The sequence below is a fragment of the Pelodiscus sinensis genome, chromosome 21 (genome assembly GCF_049634645.1).
Source record: "Pelodiscus sinensis isolate JC-2024 chromosome 21, ASM4963464v1, whole genome shotgun sequence".
NCBI lineage: Eukaryota > Metazoa > Chordata > Testudines > Trionychidae > Pelodiscus > Pelodiscus sinensis.
The window spans coordinates 22,310,570-22,331,710 of NC_134731.1; the positions used below are offsets into that span (position 1 = coordinate 22,310,570).

General features: G+C 43.6%; 1 protein-coding gene across 9 annotated transcripts in view; it reads right to left on the reverse strand.

Annotated features, from left to right (window-relative positions):
* AUTS2 (activator of transcription and developmental regulator AUTS2) overlaps positions 1 to 21,141 on the reverse strand; it is a 1,132,674-nt gene that overhangs the window by 733,058 nt on the left and 378,475 nt on the right. Inside the window, exon 1 of one of the 9 annotated variants that reach the window (XM_075904284.1) lies at positions 19,749 to 20,212. The exons of the other annotated variants lie outside the window; for them this stretch is intronic. Within the exon in view, the coding sequence (XP_075760399.1) occupies positions 19,749 to 19,796 (48 nt within the window). The 5' untranslated portion in view covers positions 19,797 to 20,212. Of the gene's footprint in view, positions 1 to 19,748; positions 20,213 to 21,141 lie in introns of those variants that run through there. 9 annotated transcript variants of the gene reach the window in all.

Consider the following 21,141-nt stretch of genomic DNA (forward strand, 5'->3'; position numbering starts at 1 on the left):
ATTATTTCACTATGATGCTTGTTCTTCAAAGACACCCATGCCACTGGTTAAGTTAGTGTTTAATATGGACCAATGCATCTGGCACTTGGCTTACAACCTAACTGGAGAAGTAAGTAGAACACTGGATCTTGCCAGACAGACAGGCAGAGAGAGACTGGACTAGTCTCAATACCTTAAAAACAGTTATAGAAAAATAGCTCGTGAAGGCATTTGGCCTGTCGTTGAAGATACTTATGTTTCTGCCTTCATGAGGCTCTATTTCCTGACCATCCCAGTTCTGATGTGTCTGGCTGGTGTCTGGGTGTCTGGCTGGTGAGTCTTGCCCACATGCTGAGGGTTTAGCTGATCGCCATATTTGGGGTCGGGAAGGAATTTTCCTCCAGGGTAGATTGGCAGAGGCCCTGGAGGTTTTTCGCCTTCCTCTGTAGCATGGGGTACAGATCACAGCTGGAGGATTCTCTGCATCTTGGGGCCTTCAAAGTATTTGAAGGCTTCAATATCTGAGATATAGGTGAGAGGATTATTCTAGGAGGGGTGGGTGAGATTCTGTGGCCTGCACTGTGCAGGGGGTCAGACTAGATGATCATAATGGTCCCTTCTGACCTTAAAGTCTATGAGTCTATGATCTTTCCTGTCTTAAATCCCTCTTAGCTCAAACCAGCAGCTGAGTCTTGTCTGAAAATAAAGCCACAAATGTACAGCAAATGTATGGATATTGTCTGTGAGGCTACGTCTACACTGCCAGTTTTTGCGGCAGAAAATATGCTAAGGAGGGACTCATTAGCATAAATCTCAATCTCAATAGCACATTTACTGCCGTTTCTTTTTGCGCAAGGGATTTTTGTGCAAAAAGAAGCAGTGTGGACTTTTTTTGGCACAAAACCCCTTTGTCCTGGAAAGGTATAATGATTTTTCGCGAAATGGGCTTTTTGTACACACAAAGAAGTCCATATTGCTTCTTTTTGCACAAAAAAAAACCCTTTTTTGCCAAAAAACCCCTTGCACAAAAAGAAACAGCAGAAAATATGCTAATGAGATTAATGAGTCCCTCATTAGCATATTTTCTGCCGCAAAAACTGGCAGTGTAGACAAAGCCTGAGAGTTTTTTATTTTTAAGCTTAAAGCTCTAATAGATTTTCTGAACTGAAAGAAGGGGGGAAAAAGCAGACAAAGAAATTCCTAACATCTCAGCGAGTTCCATCCCACCTCTTGCATATTCCTAAATCATGTCTCCACACCACATGTAAAAGCTAAGGACCTTATTTACATTTACACAAGGGCCATTTTACATCACTTTGAGAGAGTAAATGTTTCCAGTGGAGATCATTACATAGGCACCCATTCTGACATTGATGAAGGTACACTGATTTACACCATTTTAAGATCTGGGGCCAGATTTACTCAAGTATTTAGGTGCCTAAACCTGCAGATAGGGTCTAGTGAGATTTACAATGTCCTAAAGGAGATTTGCTCTCTAATAAGTCCCATTGATGTTAAAGGGAACTAGGTTCCTAATCTGTTTAGGTGCTTTTGTAAATCCCGTTAGGTGCTCATCTGCATCTTTAAGCGCCTAAATACCTTTGCAAATCTGTCCTTTAGTCCACAATTTCTATTCCACCTAAACCATAAACAAGTTTAATGAAGACTCAGAGTGGTAGAGAATTCTCTGTTTATTGCAGAGTAGAAAAAAAAATCAGTTGAAAAAGTCTCCGGGAAACACACAAAGCTATGTGGGCTCCTGTTAAAATGGCCAAGGCTAGTCATGTGAACTTTTGCTGGTGTAGGCAGTGGGAATCAGATTACTTAACGAGCAAGAGTCCCCCGATTTGCTCATATTTTTCAATAGTGTTCGCTGACATTTATGAAATGAAAACATTTTAGATTGTATTCTGAAATTAGAAAGCTGCATAAAAACAGAATCTGCTTTTCATAATGTTTAAATCAACAAATATTACCAAACACACACACACACACACACAAAACCTGAGATATTTTGATCTTACCCACTATAAAAAAAAATTTTGCGGCTCCATACGGATTCTTCCCACTTAAGTGCCTACCACTGAATACATTCCATATGAAGACCATTCATATATGGCTGGAAACGTTTGTGAATATATGGACTCTGTTTATGATTTTTAGAACTAAAGAGATGAAAGAAATGTAAATGACATAACTACAAGCATATGTCGACTTTAGCAGATATGCAAACCCTATTCTTCATACAGCCACTACTGATCTTAACGGTAGTTTGTGTATTAACGGACGGCGGAGAGCAGCCAGAACTCTTTGAAAACTCGTGGCGATCAGGAGAGATCCCAGGAGATTGGAACAAGGCAAATGCAGTGCCCATCTTTAAAAAAGGGAAGAAGGATAATCCAGAGAACTACAGACCAATCAGTCTCACCTCAGTCCCTGCAAATAAATTCACAGAGGAGATCCTCAAGGAATCCATTTTAAAGCACTTGGAAGAAAGGAAAGTGATCAGGATCAGTTCACATGGATTCACAAAGGGCAAGTCACACCTGACCAATATGATTGCATTCTATGACAGGTAACTGGCTCTGTGGACATGGGGAAGGTAGTGGACGTGATAGACCTTGACATGAGCAAAACTTTTGATAGAGTCTCCCACAGTATTCTTGCCAGCAAGTATGTATGGGATAAATGGACTGTAAGGTGAATAGAAAGCTGGCTGGATTGTTGGGCTCAACAGGTAGTGATCTATGGCTCGATGTCTGGTTGGCAGCTAGTATCAAGCGGAGTTCCCCAAGGATTGGTTCTAGTGCTGGTTTTGTTCAACATCTTTATTAATGGCCTGGATGAAAGGATGGATTGCACCCTCAAGCATGCTCGCACATGACATTAAGCTAGGGGGAGAGGTAGATATGTTGGAGGGTAGGGATAGGGTCCAGAGTGACCTAGATCAGTGGTCCCCAACCTTTTGGGGCTGCCGGGCCCTGGTCTACACTAGCGAGTTAGGAATCCCATGGGATTTACAAAAGCACCTGAGCAGATTAGGTGCCTAACTTTGTAGTCAGTTTTGAAAATTTGACCCAGATTGATTTCCCAGAAGGTCAGGCAGGGAGCTTGAAGTAGGGGGAGAAAATTGAACCTAGGACTCTCAAGCTACAGGCTAATGGCCTAACAACAGGCATCCATATAGGCCGACTAGGCCGTCGCATAGGGCACCGCGTTAAATGGGCGCCCAATGATGATGTCACACCATTGAGGACTGTGGAGGCGGGGACGCCGATTGCACATTCCACCTGGGGCGCCAGCTGCCGGCAGCCCGCCTCAGGGCACCCCTGACAACAGGCCCATCCTTTGTCTCTTCAAGAGACAACTGCGATCATCTAGTCCATTGTTTCTCAACCAGTGGTACACGTACCCTTAGGGGTTCTCGAGAGAAGTCTGGGGGGGGTACGTCAACACAACTGAAATTGGAGAAAACTGAATTTTTGTGTTAAGTTTTACTGAGCTTTATTATTTTTGTACTTTTTATACCCAAAAATTTCATCCCCGCCCGGCTACTATTAAGTTGTTTAAACAAATGTGTTGCAACGGTAGAAAAAAAATTGTGTCTGAAAACTGTAGGTGCTGGGGATACTTATAATTCTTTTTTTTTAAAAGGGGTACTTTATTAAAAAAGGTTGAGAAACACTGCCCTTCAGTACACTACAGGACTTCCCTGAGTTAATTTCAGTTTGAATGCAAACATATTTTTTACAAGGAACATCCAAGTTTAGTTTTAAAATGTGTAGCGATGGAGAATCCATGACAGCCCTTAGTAAAATGTTCCAAGGGTTAACTACCCTCACTGTTAAAAATGTTAAGACCAAATTTGTCTACCTTCAGCTTTTAGATACTGAATCTTTGTCTGCTATCCTAACCATTTATTACCAAATTTCTTCTCCCCAGGAAAGTAAGTGTTGATTGTGATCAAGTTACACTTTAGCTTTTTCTTTGATAAGGTAAATAGATTGAGCTCCCATTCTGGTAAATTTATCAGCCTATAGACTAGCACCCCATGTGTACGGAAAATTCTTCTGATATGCAACAGTGTTTGACATCAGAGTTCTATTATTCCACTTCTGGTATTTTAACCAACCTCTACATGCCTTTTCAGCAAGGTAAATGCACTTCACAAACCCACACAACTCACGTTTAAATTTTACTAATGATTTTGGACATTGCCAGATTAGACTGTGGCATCAGTCAATCATCCATGATCGTAGGATTTAAAGAAAAACCACCGTGCAATGGGAAAGCAAAGCATTTATTCTAACTCACACACCAAACAAATAAGTTAAAGAAATGAGGATTCTAAAATCTGTGGATCCTCCCCAAATACTGTCACACATTTTAATTAAAAAGGTGGAGATTCTCAGAAGAAGGCAGGCATAATGCCCTAAGTGGTCCCCTCTATAGCATTGCTTGCCACAGTTCCTTCTCTGCTCTGACTCTCCAACTGTAATTTCCAATGGTCAAACCATCCTCATGCAATACATCTATTTTATGAGATATGTTCACAGGCATACAAGGACATGAATTCCTTAGGATTCTCTGCATGATCAACTTCCTGCCACTTATGGTAAGCAATGCAAGGGAGTTTTTATTTACAGATGTAATAAAACCTGTAAGTGAGATTGTTTGGAAACTAGCACAAAACTGTCTTAAAGGGGGCAGCTACATTTCTATTCCTGCCCAAGAACCCCATATGCATTCTAACACAGTGGTGTAGTGAGGGTGTTATGCGCCGCGGAGGTGTGGGGGAAGCAAAGGTAAAAAAGCGCCAAACTGCACAGCGGGGGCATCAGTGTCTCCCGAGCTGGAGTGCTGGGCTCCCGGGAAGACCTTTGAAATGCCCGCTCCCACCACCCGGTCCTGCCTTGGTGGCATGTCTGCCAGAAGCAAGTGGCATCCTATAGTGTGGGACCCGGGGGTAGCTGCCCCACCCCCACCGTCCCTCCCTCACGATGCTACTGTTCTAACGCAATTTCAGTTTTAACTCTCCCCAACTGACAAGAGAATTGAATTACAATTCCAAATCTCTCTTTTTCAGCTTGGATTAAAAATCTTATGACAACAAAGAAGGTCTCCCTGGTAGAGTCAAAATTGTTATATTGCTCCAGCTTTTCTGATTTCAGGACTTTAATCTTTTTATCCATGAATTGACTCCTCTGCGCCAATGCTCAGGGAAACTCTCTTATTGCTCGCCAAGTCTCCAGGGCAAGATGGAAGAGATCCTAAACTTAAAGGAGACCAGACTGCTGCCTGTCTCACAGAACGTGTTAAGGACCAGTGAAGTCTGAAGAACACTGAGCATAATGTTTCAACATTGGTATCCATATGTCAAGAATAAACAAGGAAAAAGTAGTAGTGTGGGCTGATCTGTTTAACACTTGTAACAGGTAAAACACTAGAAGCTATAAATACTATCTGTATCAAGCTACATAGCAATACAATCCCAGGGCATGTCTACACTAGGAAATTATTTCGAAAAAGCTAAATTTGAAATAATTCCTGAAATAACTATTTTGAAATAATGATTATTTTGAAACCACCAGCCCCTTTTTTTGAAATAACAAGCTTAGTAGTGTGGACGCTCCACTCATTATTTTGAAATAATTCGCTAGTGTAGACCAGGGCCCATAGAATATGTTTACAGGACTGCTCTCAACTGGACCGCAGATCAGACCTGCTCAAGTGTATGCACCCAATCTGTGTTCAGCACCAGTTTTTCAGTCTTCTGCACGAATCAGAGAAACAAGGGAAATAATAAGCAACAGAAGAAAAGAAAAAAGGACCCTAGCCCAGCAAAAAGGGTAATAGTGTTAGTTCTGCTTCCCTACTTTAAAACAATCACTAGTGTCCACTGCTTACATATTTGCCTTCCAGTGTAGTTTTAACATTAGTATAAGTTAAAATGGCCAGAAAATTAATAATGTGACGCTATCTAATATTGTGGGAATTGAGAGAATGAAAAGTGATGGGCTTGGAGCCATTTTCTCTCCAGTGTCTTCGGGTGATATAAATCGCCCTGATGCCAGAGCTCTGGCAGCTATGTACCCTGAGATTGAGAAGCAAAGACTGGTTCACCTCTATTAGCTTCTTCCACTTTCCTTTTCTATCCAACAGAGGAACACATTGGCTATTGGACCTGAGTTTATAATACAGTCAATGACATTCTATCCCCTGTCTCCTAAATGGATTAGGATCAACATGCAGACCTTTGAACCTGATGTGTTACCATTCTGTCTTTAAACAGCTCTTCCACAAGGGAATACAATGGCTCTTTAATTAAAAATAAATTAAAACCAGGTCATCTGCCCTGACCCTTTCACGGATTTGCTTGCAGTTAATTTAGATGCAAATATAAACTACACTTGAGCATTTGTACTCATTTGTCTTTAGGGAGCTAAGGACACTAACAATACAGTAATTTATCTAAAATGCAGATTTTCTGTGGCTCTGCGAATGAGTGTTAGCAATACAGCGCTACACGTCATCTTTAAAAAAATAATCTTCAGAGGGGTAGCCAAGTTACTCTGTACAGGATAAACTTAAAAAACAACAAATAGTCTGGTAGCACTTTAAAGACTAACAAAATATGGAGATGATATCATGAGCTTTCGTGGGCGAAACCCACTTCTTCAGATGACCGGAGTGTTGGATGTCCAGAACCAAAATAAATAAGGAAGAAGGGAGGGCGGAGAGGAAAAAGTAGAAGGAAGGCAGTGGGTATATAAATATCAAAGGGAAAACCGAGCTGGTATGTAACAAGCAAAACTGATAGTCTATAAACACCTAGGCTATGTCTATATTTGCGGCTTCTTGCGCAAGTATGGCCATTCTTGCGCAAGAATCCGCATAGCGTCTACACTGCCCGCCCACTCTCGCGCAAGGAAATTTACAGTACGGCGTGGTAAGAGAGGGCTTCTTGCGCAAGAGCTACGCTCTTTTTTAACAGGTGTAAGCCCTCTTGCACAGGAGCTCTTGCGCAAGAGAGCAGTGTGGACGCTCGGCAGGGATTTCTTGCGCAAGAAAGCCCTATGGCTAAAATGGCCGTCGGAGCTTTCTTGCACAAGAGAGCGTCCACACGGCCATGGGAGCTCTTGCGCAAAAGCACAACGCGCACATGGCAGTGTGGACGTTTTCTTGCACAAGGCTTCTTGCACAAGAACCCTTTCGCAAGATATTCTTGCGCAAAAAGCCGCGAGTGTAGACATAGCCCTAAAGACTGGCTAGTTAAAGGAAGCCGATAATAACGCTTTGTACTTATGGAGAGTGTCCACGGATTTCAGTACTACATAGACTTTGAAGGCCAGTCAGCCACAATGGCTCTCATCTATGGCAGAAATGAGTAGGGGCTGCCCCAAAGCTCGGTGGCACCTTTAAAAAAAGAATAATGAAAAGTGCAATTAAAAGGGGGAGGTGGGGAATGGGCAGCAGATGGCTCTTGGGTAGGGGGGGAAAGAAGCACACAGCCTACCCGCAAATACTGCTGGTCATTGCTATATGCTGCCTGGATGGAGACAGGACTTGCACCCTAATCTGTAGTCACAGGTCCTTGAGAAGCTGGTACCTGAGCACAGGACAAGGGAGTTTGCAGCTCCCTTGCACACTATGGCGACACCCTACCGTACAGCGGGCACAGCTCTCCATCACATCTCTTACCCTGTTCCTAACTGCAGGTCAGGGTTGAATCTTGTTTTTGACAGAAGGGCGAGCGCTGCAATAGATGTGCTGAAAATCCAGAAAGCACGGCGTGTTTGCCAGGAAAGATAAACAGTGCTGCTGCTCATTGTATTATTCATTCCTTTCATTCCTCTGCTACCTACTCGGCTGTCGAGGAATCTTTCAAAAAGCAACATAAACAAACAATGACACGTCTAAACGCTGTACTTCAGTAGCGGAGCGGGGCCATTTTTCCAATCACAAATCCTGCAACTTATGGAAGCTCCCTCCTATCTCTCCCCCAAATATCCTACACAACGTCACCTCAGTCATCATGCAGTCTCGTTCTCCTCCTCTTGGGCATCTTTGGCCCGTTTCCACGTAACATCCTGCAAGCCAACGTGGGCCTGGCAGACTCAAGCGCACTGAGGACAAGAGTGCATTCCAAAGCTGAAGAAGCCCCCTGAGAACGCCCTGCTAGCAGCCTTCCTGCAGCTTTTACTGAGCAGGCTCGGTAAATAATAATACATACTCCAAAATTAATAAATAATAAATAATAATAATGCATGCTCTTGTACAGAGATACTGACCAGTCATTTCCTCAAACATCTATGTATGCAAAGCTAGGGTTGGTTTTGGTAAAGGCACAACTGCTGGGGAGGAAGGATGCAGGCGGGTGAAATAAGGATAACATGTCTCCCCTCCAATTGTTATCCATCTCTTCACCGTGGCTCCTAGATTCCCCCAACACCCTCTCTCCATATTCCTATTGCAGTTGTCTCTTTATAGCAAGGACACATTAACATACTCAATGCTAAGTGTCATACAAAAGGCCCCACAATAAAAGCATTCATAAATGTTTGATCGAGTAGGCACTTTTTGTGTTCCAGCACAAACCAGGATTTTTTTTTAAATTACATCCAATAGCTTGATTGTCTATTTTGGTCTACTGGTCCCCCTTCTCGTTTCAGTTTTCCAGTATTTGTATTTTGCAAGTGTTCCAACGCTTTAATTTGCTGAAGGAGGCACAAGGTCCTCGTTAATCTTTTATCAGTTTTATTAAGGACTGTAAACAAAGCCCAGTTCCTAAATAATTAAAAGGCAGGACAAGCCCTTAGGCAGATGAAGTCCAGGGAGCGGAAAAGAAAAATCACAGAATAAGTCCCCAGGTGCTTTTTTTTGTTTGTTTGTTTAATTGTCTACACAACTGGGAAGTCTAGCTTCAGAACAGCAAATCATTCTACGTCAACAGATGGAGTCAGACATCTCCCCAGCCCACCTCTGACATCTACTGTGTCCGGAATATTAATAACAGGTTATTGGTTATAGGGATGTGGAAGGTAAGTACCACCCTTAATGGTTAACTGGTTCTGGTTATCTGGTGGGGGCTGACATAGCTCCCTGCCTGCTCCAGCCCCTCAGGACCTGCTGAGGACAGGAGCGCTCCAGCCCAGACATGCGCTTCCCCTGTAGTTCGTGATGTGGTTCAACATCACATTTAACCCGTTAACCAATGAAACAGGATTTTACATTCCTAAATGTTCACAACTCTAAATATGCCACAGGCTTACAAGTCAAATGCTCTGTCCCTAGCAGACGCTCAAAAGAATTCCTCTGTGTACGTGTGTGTAGATACACTTACAAAAGTGTTTCTTCCCTATCGGCTACATAGCAATTCCTTCCCGACAGCAGGTCTTATATCAGTGCAGTGCCCAAGGGAATGTAACCGGCATACGTTTCTCTTACGTGCTGTTGCATCAATTCACCTTGGATTAGTTTTCACGCTAGAGAGATGCACAGAGGAGACTTGTAGATGCTACTCTTCTATAAGAGAATACACACAAAAACGGTGTGCCCACTACCTCCTTTCTTTGAAAATATGCTGCATCTGGCCAACCCCCAAAGTGATTGTCAGGCACTTCAGTACACAAATGCCTTTCATTGAACTAGCAGCTTACATTAATAGCAATTTCATTGCCGAGAGATCCAAGGTAGAGAAAGGAGTATTACTTAGTTGTTATATTAGAGGACTGAGAAAAGGCACTTCAGATCTGCCACTGACCTACTGTGTGACCTAGGCTGCTATATTTCTCTAATGCAGCCATTTGTAAAACAGACATTCATTACCAATCCACATCATATGGCTGCTTTGATGTTTACAATGTGGGTAAACACTAAATCCGTTGGATTAAAGAGTGCTACAGTCAAGTAACAAAACTCAACGTATCCCTTACCAGTTTTGTCACCACAGGTGTGCAGGGCAACAAAGTCCATTGATGCTAGGCACCGAGAAAATAGCACTAGCCTTATGGAAGCTATGGGACTTGGAGTCTAACAACATGTTTAAAAATGCATTCCTCTCTGTCTTGTAAGCTGCAATCCTTATGCAGCTCTCCCGAGCTTTCCAATCTGGAAAAAGCCTAAGCAACTATGAAAGCAGCATTGTACACATTCTAATTACCTTACCAAGGCTACAAAGCTCTGGATACGCATTTAAATTCGCCTTTATTGCACACACTACAAAAAAATATTAAAAAATCCTCACATACAATTGGACGCATAACTAGCTTATTACATGCAGTTCATTGTGCAAACTTTCTTTGTCTTGAGCTGTATGTTTTGTGCATTGGGCTGTAAAAGTTGCTTGACAGAAGCAATATATTTAATTAAAAATTTACAGCATAAAAATGAAAGAGGATTTTTTTTCCTGCCATTTCACCTCTGAGTGGTTATCCCTAGTAGCATATTATTCTCCTTTGGATCACAAACACATACACACAGAAGTTGAGACCCAGCACCAAAGATTCACAGCCACATTGTGGCCTGTGTTAAGGACAAAACTGCCCTGCAACAGTCTTAATCAAGTGGCAGAAAGATTCCACACCCCTGATCGGATATACACATACCAGTTAGGAGTATCTTGTTGTGGCACAGAGATGTGCTAGCAGCTTCATAGAATCCTAGGGCTGGAAAAGACCTAAGGAGGTCATCGAGTCCAGCCCCCTGCCCAAAGCAGGATCAACCCCAACGTACGTATCTTCTTCCGCTTTTGCGTAGCAATTTGCATATCTTTCCGCTTTTCTTTTGAAAGAGGCTTTTCCAAAATGTGGGCACGTCTACATGGTGCCAAATTTCAGAAAAACCTCCTCTTTCAACACATCCCTTCTTCCTCGTAAAGCAAGGTTTACAGGAATGGCGAAAGAGTGTGTCCACTTTCCTGAATTTTTTTTCAGAAAAGCAGATATGTTCCTTGGATGCGGCAGAGCTGCAGTCTAGACATAGCTTAATAGTTTAAAGCAGTCCTGTGTCACCTTATAGACTAACAGATTTATTGGAGCACAAGCTTTCATGGGCAAAGACCCACTTCGTCAGATGCAGTGAGTTTAAAGGAAAGTATTTGACAACTCCATCCGCCAACCTTGAGAAAATTACAGCAACAGCACTGACCCCAGCGTCTTCAAATGTGTCCTTTAAGAAGCTTTATGTTCAGTGAAACACCAGATAACCTCATAACCCAACATGGGGGTATGTCTAGACTACATGGCTCCGTCAATGGAGCCATGTAGATGAGTTTACTAGACATAGGAAAATGAAGCGCTTCATTTACATCAAAATGGCCACCACGCTGTGCCGATCAGCTGTTTGGCGGCACAGCGCGGTAGTCTGGACGCTCCACGGTTGACAATGGAAGCCTTTGTCGACCTCTCCGGTAAACCTCATTCCACGAGGCATAACGGAGCAGTCGACAAAGGCTCCGTTGTCGACCGTGGAGCGTTCGGACTACCATGCTGTGCCACCAAACAGCTGATCGGCACAGCGCGGTGGCCATTTTGATGTAAATGAAGCGGCGATTATTTAAATCGCCGCTTCATTTTCCTATGTCTAGCAAACTCGTCTACATGGCTTCGTCGATGGAGCCATGTAGTCTAGACATACCCTGGAAGGCCAAAGAAAAAAGCAGGGCGTAGTCTTTGTGTTGCTGTGGCATGTCCAACTGCAAAGCCGTTTAACAAACCATGTGAAAGTTAAGGCATAGTATTTACTCCCATGCACTACCTACCCACTGCCTGCTGTATATGGACATATTTGCAGCTGGTATAAAACAGTATTGTGCTATTGATTTTAGTGAAGCTATAACAATTTACACCAGCTAAGGAGCCAGCCCACGGTTTGCACACTGGGAAAGATAGCCATCCTTCCCTCTCTGAAGTATTGGTAGTTGCAATTGCACCGTGAGAAAGTTATGCCTTTGAAATACAGACCAGTCTTTCTCGCTTGCCACTCAGGCACGGGCACATATCCAGCACTTAAAGCACACAATAGGCCTTGAATATATTTTGTTACAACAAAAATGAGAAAGTCAGCTCCCTCTTGTATCATTTCCTTCAAGCCAGGGAGTGTCATATTAGTAACATTATGAATACATCATCCAGGTTCTTGCTCTATTTGTGGCAGAATTGGAAATAGCTATATATATTAAATAGCTTCTCCTACGGTTCGACAGAATGACGTCATCAGGCTCTCACGCCGCAAAAGTGAAAGTGGCCAGAAGGGGGGGGGGGGGAGGGGGTTGGCGAGTGTAGCGAACATGGGGCGCAGCCCCCAGTTTCCTGGAAATGGTTTTTTTACTACATTTGCCAATTTGAAAAGCTGAGTGGAAAGAACGGTGATTGTTTCCAGCAAGCAGCGTTCTTCCTCAAGAGTGTCTGGGAGTGTGAAAATAATTTGATGAAAATACCCAGCCAGCATCTTCAGCACTAAATCAAATAGGCACACACAAAAGAAACACCTTTAGGCCATGTCTAAACTACATCCCTCTTTCGAAAGAGGGATGTAAATTAGGCAGATCGAAAGTGCAAATGAAACAGGGATTTAAATATCCCGTACTTCATTTGAATAATTGTGTCACAGCATTCTTTCGAAAAGGGGTATTTTTCGAATACAGCTGTCTAGACGCAGTTCTTTAAAAAAACAACAACCCTGTAATCCTCAAAAAATTATCCATTCATCTAATAGGGAACTTGAAGCAAACAACATCTGGTTGTTCAGAAACTTACATCTAAGGCAGGGGTGGACACATACTGGCTCACGGGCCAGATCCGGTTCATTGTTGCAGGCTGCCGCCGTTATATAAATTAAATTAATGGAGATGCCTATCTCCTAGAACTAGAAGGGACCTTGAGTCCAGTCCCCTGTCTCCACAGCAGGACCAAGTACCATCTCTGACAAATTTTTGTCCCAAACCCCTAAATGGCCTCTGCAAGGATTGAATTCTCCATCCTGGGTTTATCAGGCCAATGCTCAAACCACTGAGCTATCCCTGCCCCCATATTTACCTATTCCTCTGCAGGCATATGTGACTGCAGTTTCCACGGACTGCAGATCACTGTTCCTGGCCAGTGGGAGCTGCGGGAAGTGGTATCCCAGCCGAGCAGCCAGAGAGTGGCAGCTTTTGGCTAGGTATGCAACTCTGAAGCCAGTCCCCACCAGCAGCAGTGCGGAAGTTGGCAATACCATACCGTGCCACCCTTACTTCCTTGCTGCTGCCGTCAGAATGGGGGCTGGAGAGTGGCCATGCTGTGTTGACTGTGGGGTCTCCTATGCAGGCAGCAGCACAGGAATAAAGGTGGCAGTGCTACAGCATGCCATTCTTACTGCTGGGCGACTGCCGGCAGCGGCTGTCTGCAGAGCAGAGTCCTAGGCAGTAGCTGCTACTCTTCAGCTGCCCAGCCCTGACATCAGCACTGCCTATAAGCAGCAAAACAGAAGAAACGGGAGCAGGACCACAGCCTCCGCCCATAATGACCTTGCAACCCTCCCACAACACGTTACATGATTTGAGGGGCGAAGCCCAGGGGTCAGGATCCCTTCAATGACACCAGCAAGGAATTTCAGATTTAAATAGCTGAAATCCTGAAATACGTGATTTTGAAACTTCTGGGGCCGTCAAATTGACCAAAATGCACCATGAATTTGGTAGGGTCCTACCTGATCTCAAAGGGTACGTCTAAACTATAGGGTTTTTTTTTGAAAGAGGATATGCAAATTCTGCTGGAATTTGCATATCTTCTTCCGATCGCTTTTTCGAAAGCGGGTCTTTTGAAAGTGAAAGTAGTCTGGATGCAGTTTTTTTCGGGGAAAAAACACTTTTTCGAAAAACCACGTAAACCTTTTTTTAGGAAGAGTGGGGTTTTTTTTTAAAAAGGGTTTTTTTCCCCACAAATCCTCGCGTCCAGACTACTTTCACTTCCAAAAAACCCACTTTCGAAAAAGCGATCGGAAGAAGAAATGCAAATTCCCACATAATTTGCATATCCTCTTTTGGAAAAAAAACCCTGTAGTTTAGACGTACCCAAAGGTGACTGAATTTAATAGAAAGGCTCCTGATAACTTCCAAGGCTTTGAGATCAGGTCCTATGGGTTTCATTTTCAAAACAATTCAGCACCATTTGGGATTGGATGTTCAAGTGAGTCCAGATCCCACTGAGACAGCAAAGTAAGTGGTCAGACTTTCAAAGGAGCTCGGCGCATTGAGTGTCTAACTCTTTTGGCCATCAGTGTCATAATGCTGAGCCCTTTGGAAAATCTAGTCCCAAGTGTGGTGGCTGAGTTCTTGAAAATCTGGCTACTGCATGACAAGGAGGAAGTGACAATACCGAGATCAAAATGTAAACCAAACAACACACCAAACGCACGTAGGAGAGACATCACTAAAATAGCACAACATAGCATCAAGACATTCATCGACATCTTTCTTTCTTTGTCTGCTGCAGGTGCGCCGCAGCCTCTCAAGGTACTCTCTTCCTGCCGGTCGAGAAGGATGCCTACTGCATCCAGATCGCCAGAAGAGCAACACGGTCTAATGAAAGTCACATTTGATGTATGAACTCTTCAATACCAAGAGGCTGAATTACTAGGTGCAGACCTCATCATACTCTTAAAAAGTAATTTGGAATCAGGACTTTGATTTAGATTGGCTGCATCCTTTACTTTCAAAGCACAACCGGTAATAATATGGTCTGCAAGTTTAACGTTTGAAACAGGGGTTCCATTTACCTCTTTGTACTTAGTCAAGGGAAATGACTGTAATTGAAATCTTTCCGTTGGAAATGAAGCCCTTGGAACAGTCAAGTGGTTGCTTGCCCTTAAGGCCTTTTATTTTAGCTGTCAAAGCTGTAAGCTGCCTTTCACAGGAGTAGGAGTCTTCCTGTAGGAGAAGAGATGAATGCACACTGCATTGAGGCACTAGGTGTTTTAATCTAACGTTACTGTTTGGAATGTCAATTTTCTCCCTGCAGCCCTGCTAGGAACAGGGAATTTTGTCTCAGCTGGAGACTGGGCTCAGTAAGATCAATGAGCCTAATAAAGAGGCTGGGGTTTTCAAGAACCCAGCAAAATCCCTACAATTGCCCCATCACCCTTGACAGGATCCTTCATGGCCAATTATGCCTGTTGCCTAATTACATATTTTCAAACCCTCCAGAATGTCATTACCTTCCAAGAACCTCCGTATTTTTTCATATCAAAATGATTTCTTGGCATCATCACTCATATTCTACCACAGCATTGTTAATGCACTCCGACTGGATATGTGCACAGTACAAAAAAGCCTCATGTTCAAATGACCTTACATTACACTTTTGTACGCTGAAACCTGAAACTTAGTTCCCGTGCCTCAGAGATTCCGTAATAGGACATGGTAGCTGATCTGCAACAGTCTGGACAGGAAATTGGACAAATTATTTCTAGTTATTATTATTAAAATAATAATTAATAATGTGACTGTACAGTGACTACTCAACTGTGAAGTCAAGCAGTCACTCAACTAGTCGCTTATGTCCCTAGTATCTTTCCCCGGGCAGGCTGGTGTGGGGGAATGCAGCCTAGCCCGCATATTCTCTCACCTATTGGGATCCTGTGTATCCCTAGGGTGGTCCCTGAACTCCTGTAGGTGGAAAGAGCAGAGCACTGGGAAGTAGGAATGTTAAAAAGCAGTTACTTAAGTAACTGTGTAACTGCTAAAATGTTTAGTGGTTACATGGTTACAGGCTCTGCAGGATAAAGCACATACTGCAGAGCCTGCAGTACAGCCGGCTCCCCAGGAGCATGGCTGGTAGGCAGTGCATTCTGGGAGCTGGCTTCTGGCTGCCGGCCCCACTCCCAGAGAGCTGCCTGTGCTGTGGGTCTGCAGTTTACGCTTTATACTACAGAGCCTGCAGCTCGGAGTGGCAGTCCCCAGGAGCCGATGTGCATTAGAAGCCAGCTTTTAAGTTGCCTCTTGCCACATATCGGCTCCCACCTGTTGGCCCTGCTCCCAGAGAGCTGTCTCCCGTCGGGAGGAGGGTGGCAGCTGGCTCCCTAGAAGCAGGTCTGTCTACTGGCACATACTGGCTCCCAGCTCCACTCCTGGAGAGTTGGCTGCCGCCTGTGCTGCAGGCTGTGATACAGAGCCAGCAGTGCAAGGTGGCAGCCAGTTTCTCGGGAGCAGGGCCAGGAGCCAGCGTGTAATCATTACGGTAACGGGTAAGCTCATGCTCATCCGTTAACCATTTAAATGGTTGCACTGTTCCATCCCTGCTAGGAAGGCACTGCCACGAGCTATGGCATATGGCAAAGGGACCCACTTCATTCACTCGGGCTACGTTTACACTATAGCATTTTGGCGGAAGAGGAAATGCAATTGAAGCGCTCATTAGCATTTCTCATGCTCTCATTTGCATAGTCTCTTCTGATCCGTTTTGCGGAAGAGGTTTCTGCAGGGAAAAACACAGTGTATGTGTGGCCATTTTGCTCAAAAAAATCCCTTTTGCGCAAGATCCTGTGTAACTGATTAAAGGGCGACAAGACTCTACCCTAGCCAAGCAGCCTTTGCCTGTGGGCCCCCCACCACCTCACTTTCAGTAAGCCAGGGCACCCCATGAGCAGGGGCTGTCCCAGCAAGAGAAGCCACTGACCATGGCTGGCCTCATGCAGAACTGAAGCAGCCTTCTGCCCGTGGCAGGATGAGGAGCTGCTCCAGCCCCACCGGTTAACCTTAATGGGTAAGCCTCACCAGTTAAGGTGAGAAGTGCAGTATCCTACAGGGAATAAGCAAACAGCAAAGCAACTTGATCTGGCCAGAGTTAAGGGTGTCAACTTCAGCTATAAAACATCAGTGGAACTGTGTTTTGCACAGAGAGAAGTGTAATCTAGAGATTCCAGCGGAGGAATCCAACTCGATCAAGATATTGCAATGAATCAGGATAAGGGCATAACGTCTCTCTACTTATTCAGGTGAAGCTTAATTAACTTCAGAAAGGATTCTAGGGGCCATAGTGGACGACAAGCTAAACATGAGTCAATAGGATGCATTAATGGGAGTGTCGTGATCAAGACAGAAGTAATTCTTCTGCTCTACTCTGTGCTGATTAGGCCTCAATTGGAGTATTGTGTCCAGTTCTGGGCATCACATTTCAAGAAAGATGTAGAGAATTCAGAGAGTGTCCAGAGAAGAGTAACAAAAATGATTAAAAGTCTAGACAGATGTAAGCGGGGTGAGTTACACAAACATGAGCTATGAGGAAAGACTGAAATAACTGGGTGTGTTTAGTTTTGAAAAGAGAAGACATGAGAGGGGACATGATAGCAGTTTTCAAGTACTTAAAAGGTTGTTCCAAGGTAGAGGGAGAAAAATTGTTCTCCTTGACCTCTGATGATAGGACAAGAAGCAATGGGCTTAAAGTGTAACAAGGGAGGTTTACGTTGGACATCAGGAAAAAATTCCTAACTGTTAGGGTGGTTAAACACTGGAAAAATTGCCTAGGGAGGTTGTGGAATCTCCATCACTGGAGGTTGGATAGACATCTGTCAGGGATGATCTGATCTACATGGTGTTTGGTCCTGCTGTGAGGTCAGGGGACTGGACTTGATGACCTTTCAAAGTCTCTTCCAGTTCTAGTATTCTATTAATCGAATGTTAGGCATGCAGCAGTTTAACTAGTGGTGTGATTTAACACTCATTAAGTGAAAAGTCTGCATGGACACTCATATTGATTTAAGAGTGGTTTATTTCTATTAAGATTAAGCCAACTCTTAAGGCCTTCTTATGGGAAAATTGCAACAGTTTAACTTAACTCTGTTTTCAAACAAGTATAATTAAACTGCCCTAGACACTTATTTTGTTTTAGGAATCAACTGAATACAAATTCGTATACAGGGAACTACATTACTTTAATTAAATCACTTTTAAAATCACTGAAGTTAGTACTGGTGCACCTCTCTTATGTAAACAAGCCCCTAATTTCTCCAAGGGTTTTCCAACTTGAAAGGTATTATGTTAAGTGTAAAAGACTAGTGCTGGTACACCAGGAAATAAAATGAAAGGGCAGCTTTCTGAAGAAAGAGTGGTAAACTAGAGGGCTTTTTGGAGGGGAAAGGGGAAGTAGTTTGTTTTGTTTTTAATAAAAGAATGGATTTCCTGGTTTCCATCCAGGCTAAAAAGTTCTCAAGTTGTAACTTTTAGAAAACTGGCCTCTGACAGAACTGGTATGACAGGTTATATAATCAAGCACAACAAAAAGTAAGCTTGTCCCCAAGTGATGGAACAGCCGCAGCATTATCTGCCGTGTTCAGGCACCGAGGGGCTTTTTAACACTAGCTGAATTACAAAGAGTGTTTTTTTAAAAAGAGAAAGTTAAATAAATCCCAAAATGTCAAGATAAAAAAAAACCAAGCTGCATGTGATTGTTTAGGGGGAAAAAAGCATTGTCACTCAGAAATGGATGTCTGGAAGCCTTCCAACTTCATTACAGTTTCATTTCCAGGACGATTTTCATTTACTAAATATGCAGTTCTGTGGTGTTTTCCGTTTTAAGGCAAATCTGTGTTTTAGCTTCTCCTGGCCTGAAGTTGTTGGTAGGGAAGGAACAGGTGAGGCCTTTTATGGGTATTTATTAAAGTGGGTTTTCTTTGCAATACTGTGTAAAGCAAAAGAAAACCAGACAGTTAAAGTTGTGACATCGTTGAACATGCTATTTGTAGCCAGCAATAATGACTGGACTATTCCGGTAAATTAAATGTAGCACCACCGAGGCAGAGAGGTAAGAAAATAAATCAAAATGAGACTCCTTGCCATGATGGAAAATGCAAGTCACGTTGAACATACAAAGGTCCGTCTCTTGTTTGGAGAGGGAGATTTGAAAATTGGCAAGGGACGTTCAGGGCCAGGGAGGGGAGATGGTGATTGTTGTTGTGGTTCTCAGTAAGTTGGTTTTGACTTTTCACCATTTTGCTGAGATGAAAATTATACTAAGGCTGTGTCTGTGTGGGTCTCAAGGCTACCCACAATGAGCTCAATCTTTAGCCTGCAGTAGGAAAACCCCACAAGGGCGATTCAGTGCAATTATGTTTCCATGTAAACCCCTGTCATTTGTCTCCCACCCCTAGTAATCAGGTGCTAAAGGACATTGTGCACAAAGGCTGAAAAGGAGATCGATGAGAGCCAAGGAGGGACACATTATGTCAGTAATAACCATTAGGAATTCAATTAGATTGCAAAGTATGAAAATACTGTCATTAAACAGCCTTGAAATACATTTCTCCCCTGTTTGATCAATAAAGACTTCTTTTTTCATGAAGTATTAAGGCTGCCATTCAAGAAACTAAAGCACCAATTTCAGCACTGAAGCAGGTCACATTTCAGAACCAGCTCCACAGAACAAGACACATTCTGTTTTCATACCTCCTCACCCCCCCCCCCCCCCCGCAGCCCCCCAGCAAAGAAAGAAGCACATCTTTACAACTGCTGTTTTAAAGAGACTGCCTTAGGAATCAGATCCAGGATTTTTTTCTTCCACTTTGTACCATGCCACAGTTCCGGCTGCCTGCTACCTGTCAGATGTCAAGGGAATGTTCTGCACAATTTTCATCCGAGAATTATTAAGCCATGGGAAAATGCATTCCCCAGTGAAACATCTAAGCAGCATTAGCTCAGATGGTGGCCGGAACTGCCTGTCAAGAAAAGGGGTCTGGAGGGATACACATGCTCATCTCCCTTGGGAAAGGCTGGAAGAGAAAACATATGGACTTACCTTCTCCGCATACTTGAACTTGACATAGAACCAACTTGACTTGATCATTGTCTCACCTCCTGCCCTTGAGAAAAAAACACTAGTCTGCTGAGAAATAGCAATGTGCCACCAGCGAGGTTTCCTCCAGAGTCAATGTTTTCCCAGGGTCTGCACAATATTTAAGAGAGGCAAGGGACTGTGTGTGCATGGGGGGAGGGGGGAGCTGGGAAAGGGGGGAAGAAACTAAAAAAGGATGCTCCCCCTTTGGGACTCCAATTTTGTCCCTTTATGCCCTCCTACTGCTGAGTGCGATCTTGCCTTCTGAAACAGTGCTCTCTGAATGCCTGGCTCTGCGTTTCTCCGGCAGCTTGGCTGCCTGACAAGAGAATTCCTGAAATGGACTTCAGCTGCATTCATCACAAATGGCACATGTCAGTAAAGCCAGGAGGCTGGCTTCAGCCCTGGCAGCCTCCCAGGACCACGACCTCCCTCAGCGGGATGAATAATGAATTCCAGCGCTTCCCTCCAGGCACAGATTAACACCTGGCTAAACATTATTCTGACAGGGCACTGGCCCATTCCGAGTCCACCACATGGCTTTAACCCCTTCCTCCCCCACTAATCAGAACAGCAGCATTCTGAGGGTGTCCCTCCCCCAATGCTCCTCCTCCCATCCTAAGATTACAGAACTAAATATAGTTTAGAAACAATAAAGCCTCTTAAGCATAAAGCAAATATCTCCTTTCCAATTCTGCAGCTTTAGTAACATGGCCATGTAACCAGAGCATGCAATCAAAAGCCAGAGACTCTTCTTCTCACTCCTAAGCCTCCCTCCCCAGGAGCAGACGGATAAACTAATCTTTGATACCACTGGATTCATACTTTGCAATACCACGTGAGAACGCTTTCACCAGCCAGCAACGTGAGAATCATGTCCACAGAATGATGGAAACTGCCATTGAAAAAGACCTATTAGACCATTCATCAGGACAGGAAAAAACCCAGACTATTTTATTTTCCTTTTATTTGTTACATACTATGAGTAATAACTAAGCAGACATATATCCTGATGTATTCCTCATGAGCTCAGCACCTCAGTTTGGGCACAAAACCGCACAAAAGGAACTACTTTCTCTGACATCTATGTAGGTGTTTCTTATACAATGAGCCTATGGACCATACGAGTGCCTAACAAATATTCATTTATATGCCCAACGGCTTTTTGAGATAAGGAAGCAGTAACCCATTTTGAAACACAAGCGCGATTGTGGCTATATCTAGAGTACTTTCCGAAGGAGCTTTTTTCAGAAGAGATCTTCCAAAAAAAACTTCTTCTGAAAGAGAGCATCCACACTGCCAAAGTGCATTGAAAAAGTGATCTGTTTTTTCAAAAGAGAGCATCCAGACTGCATGG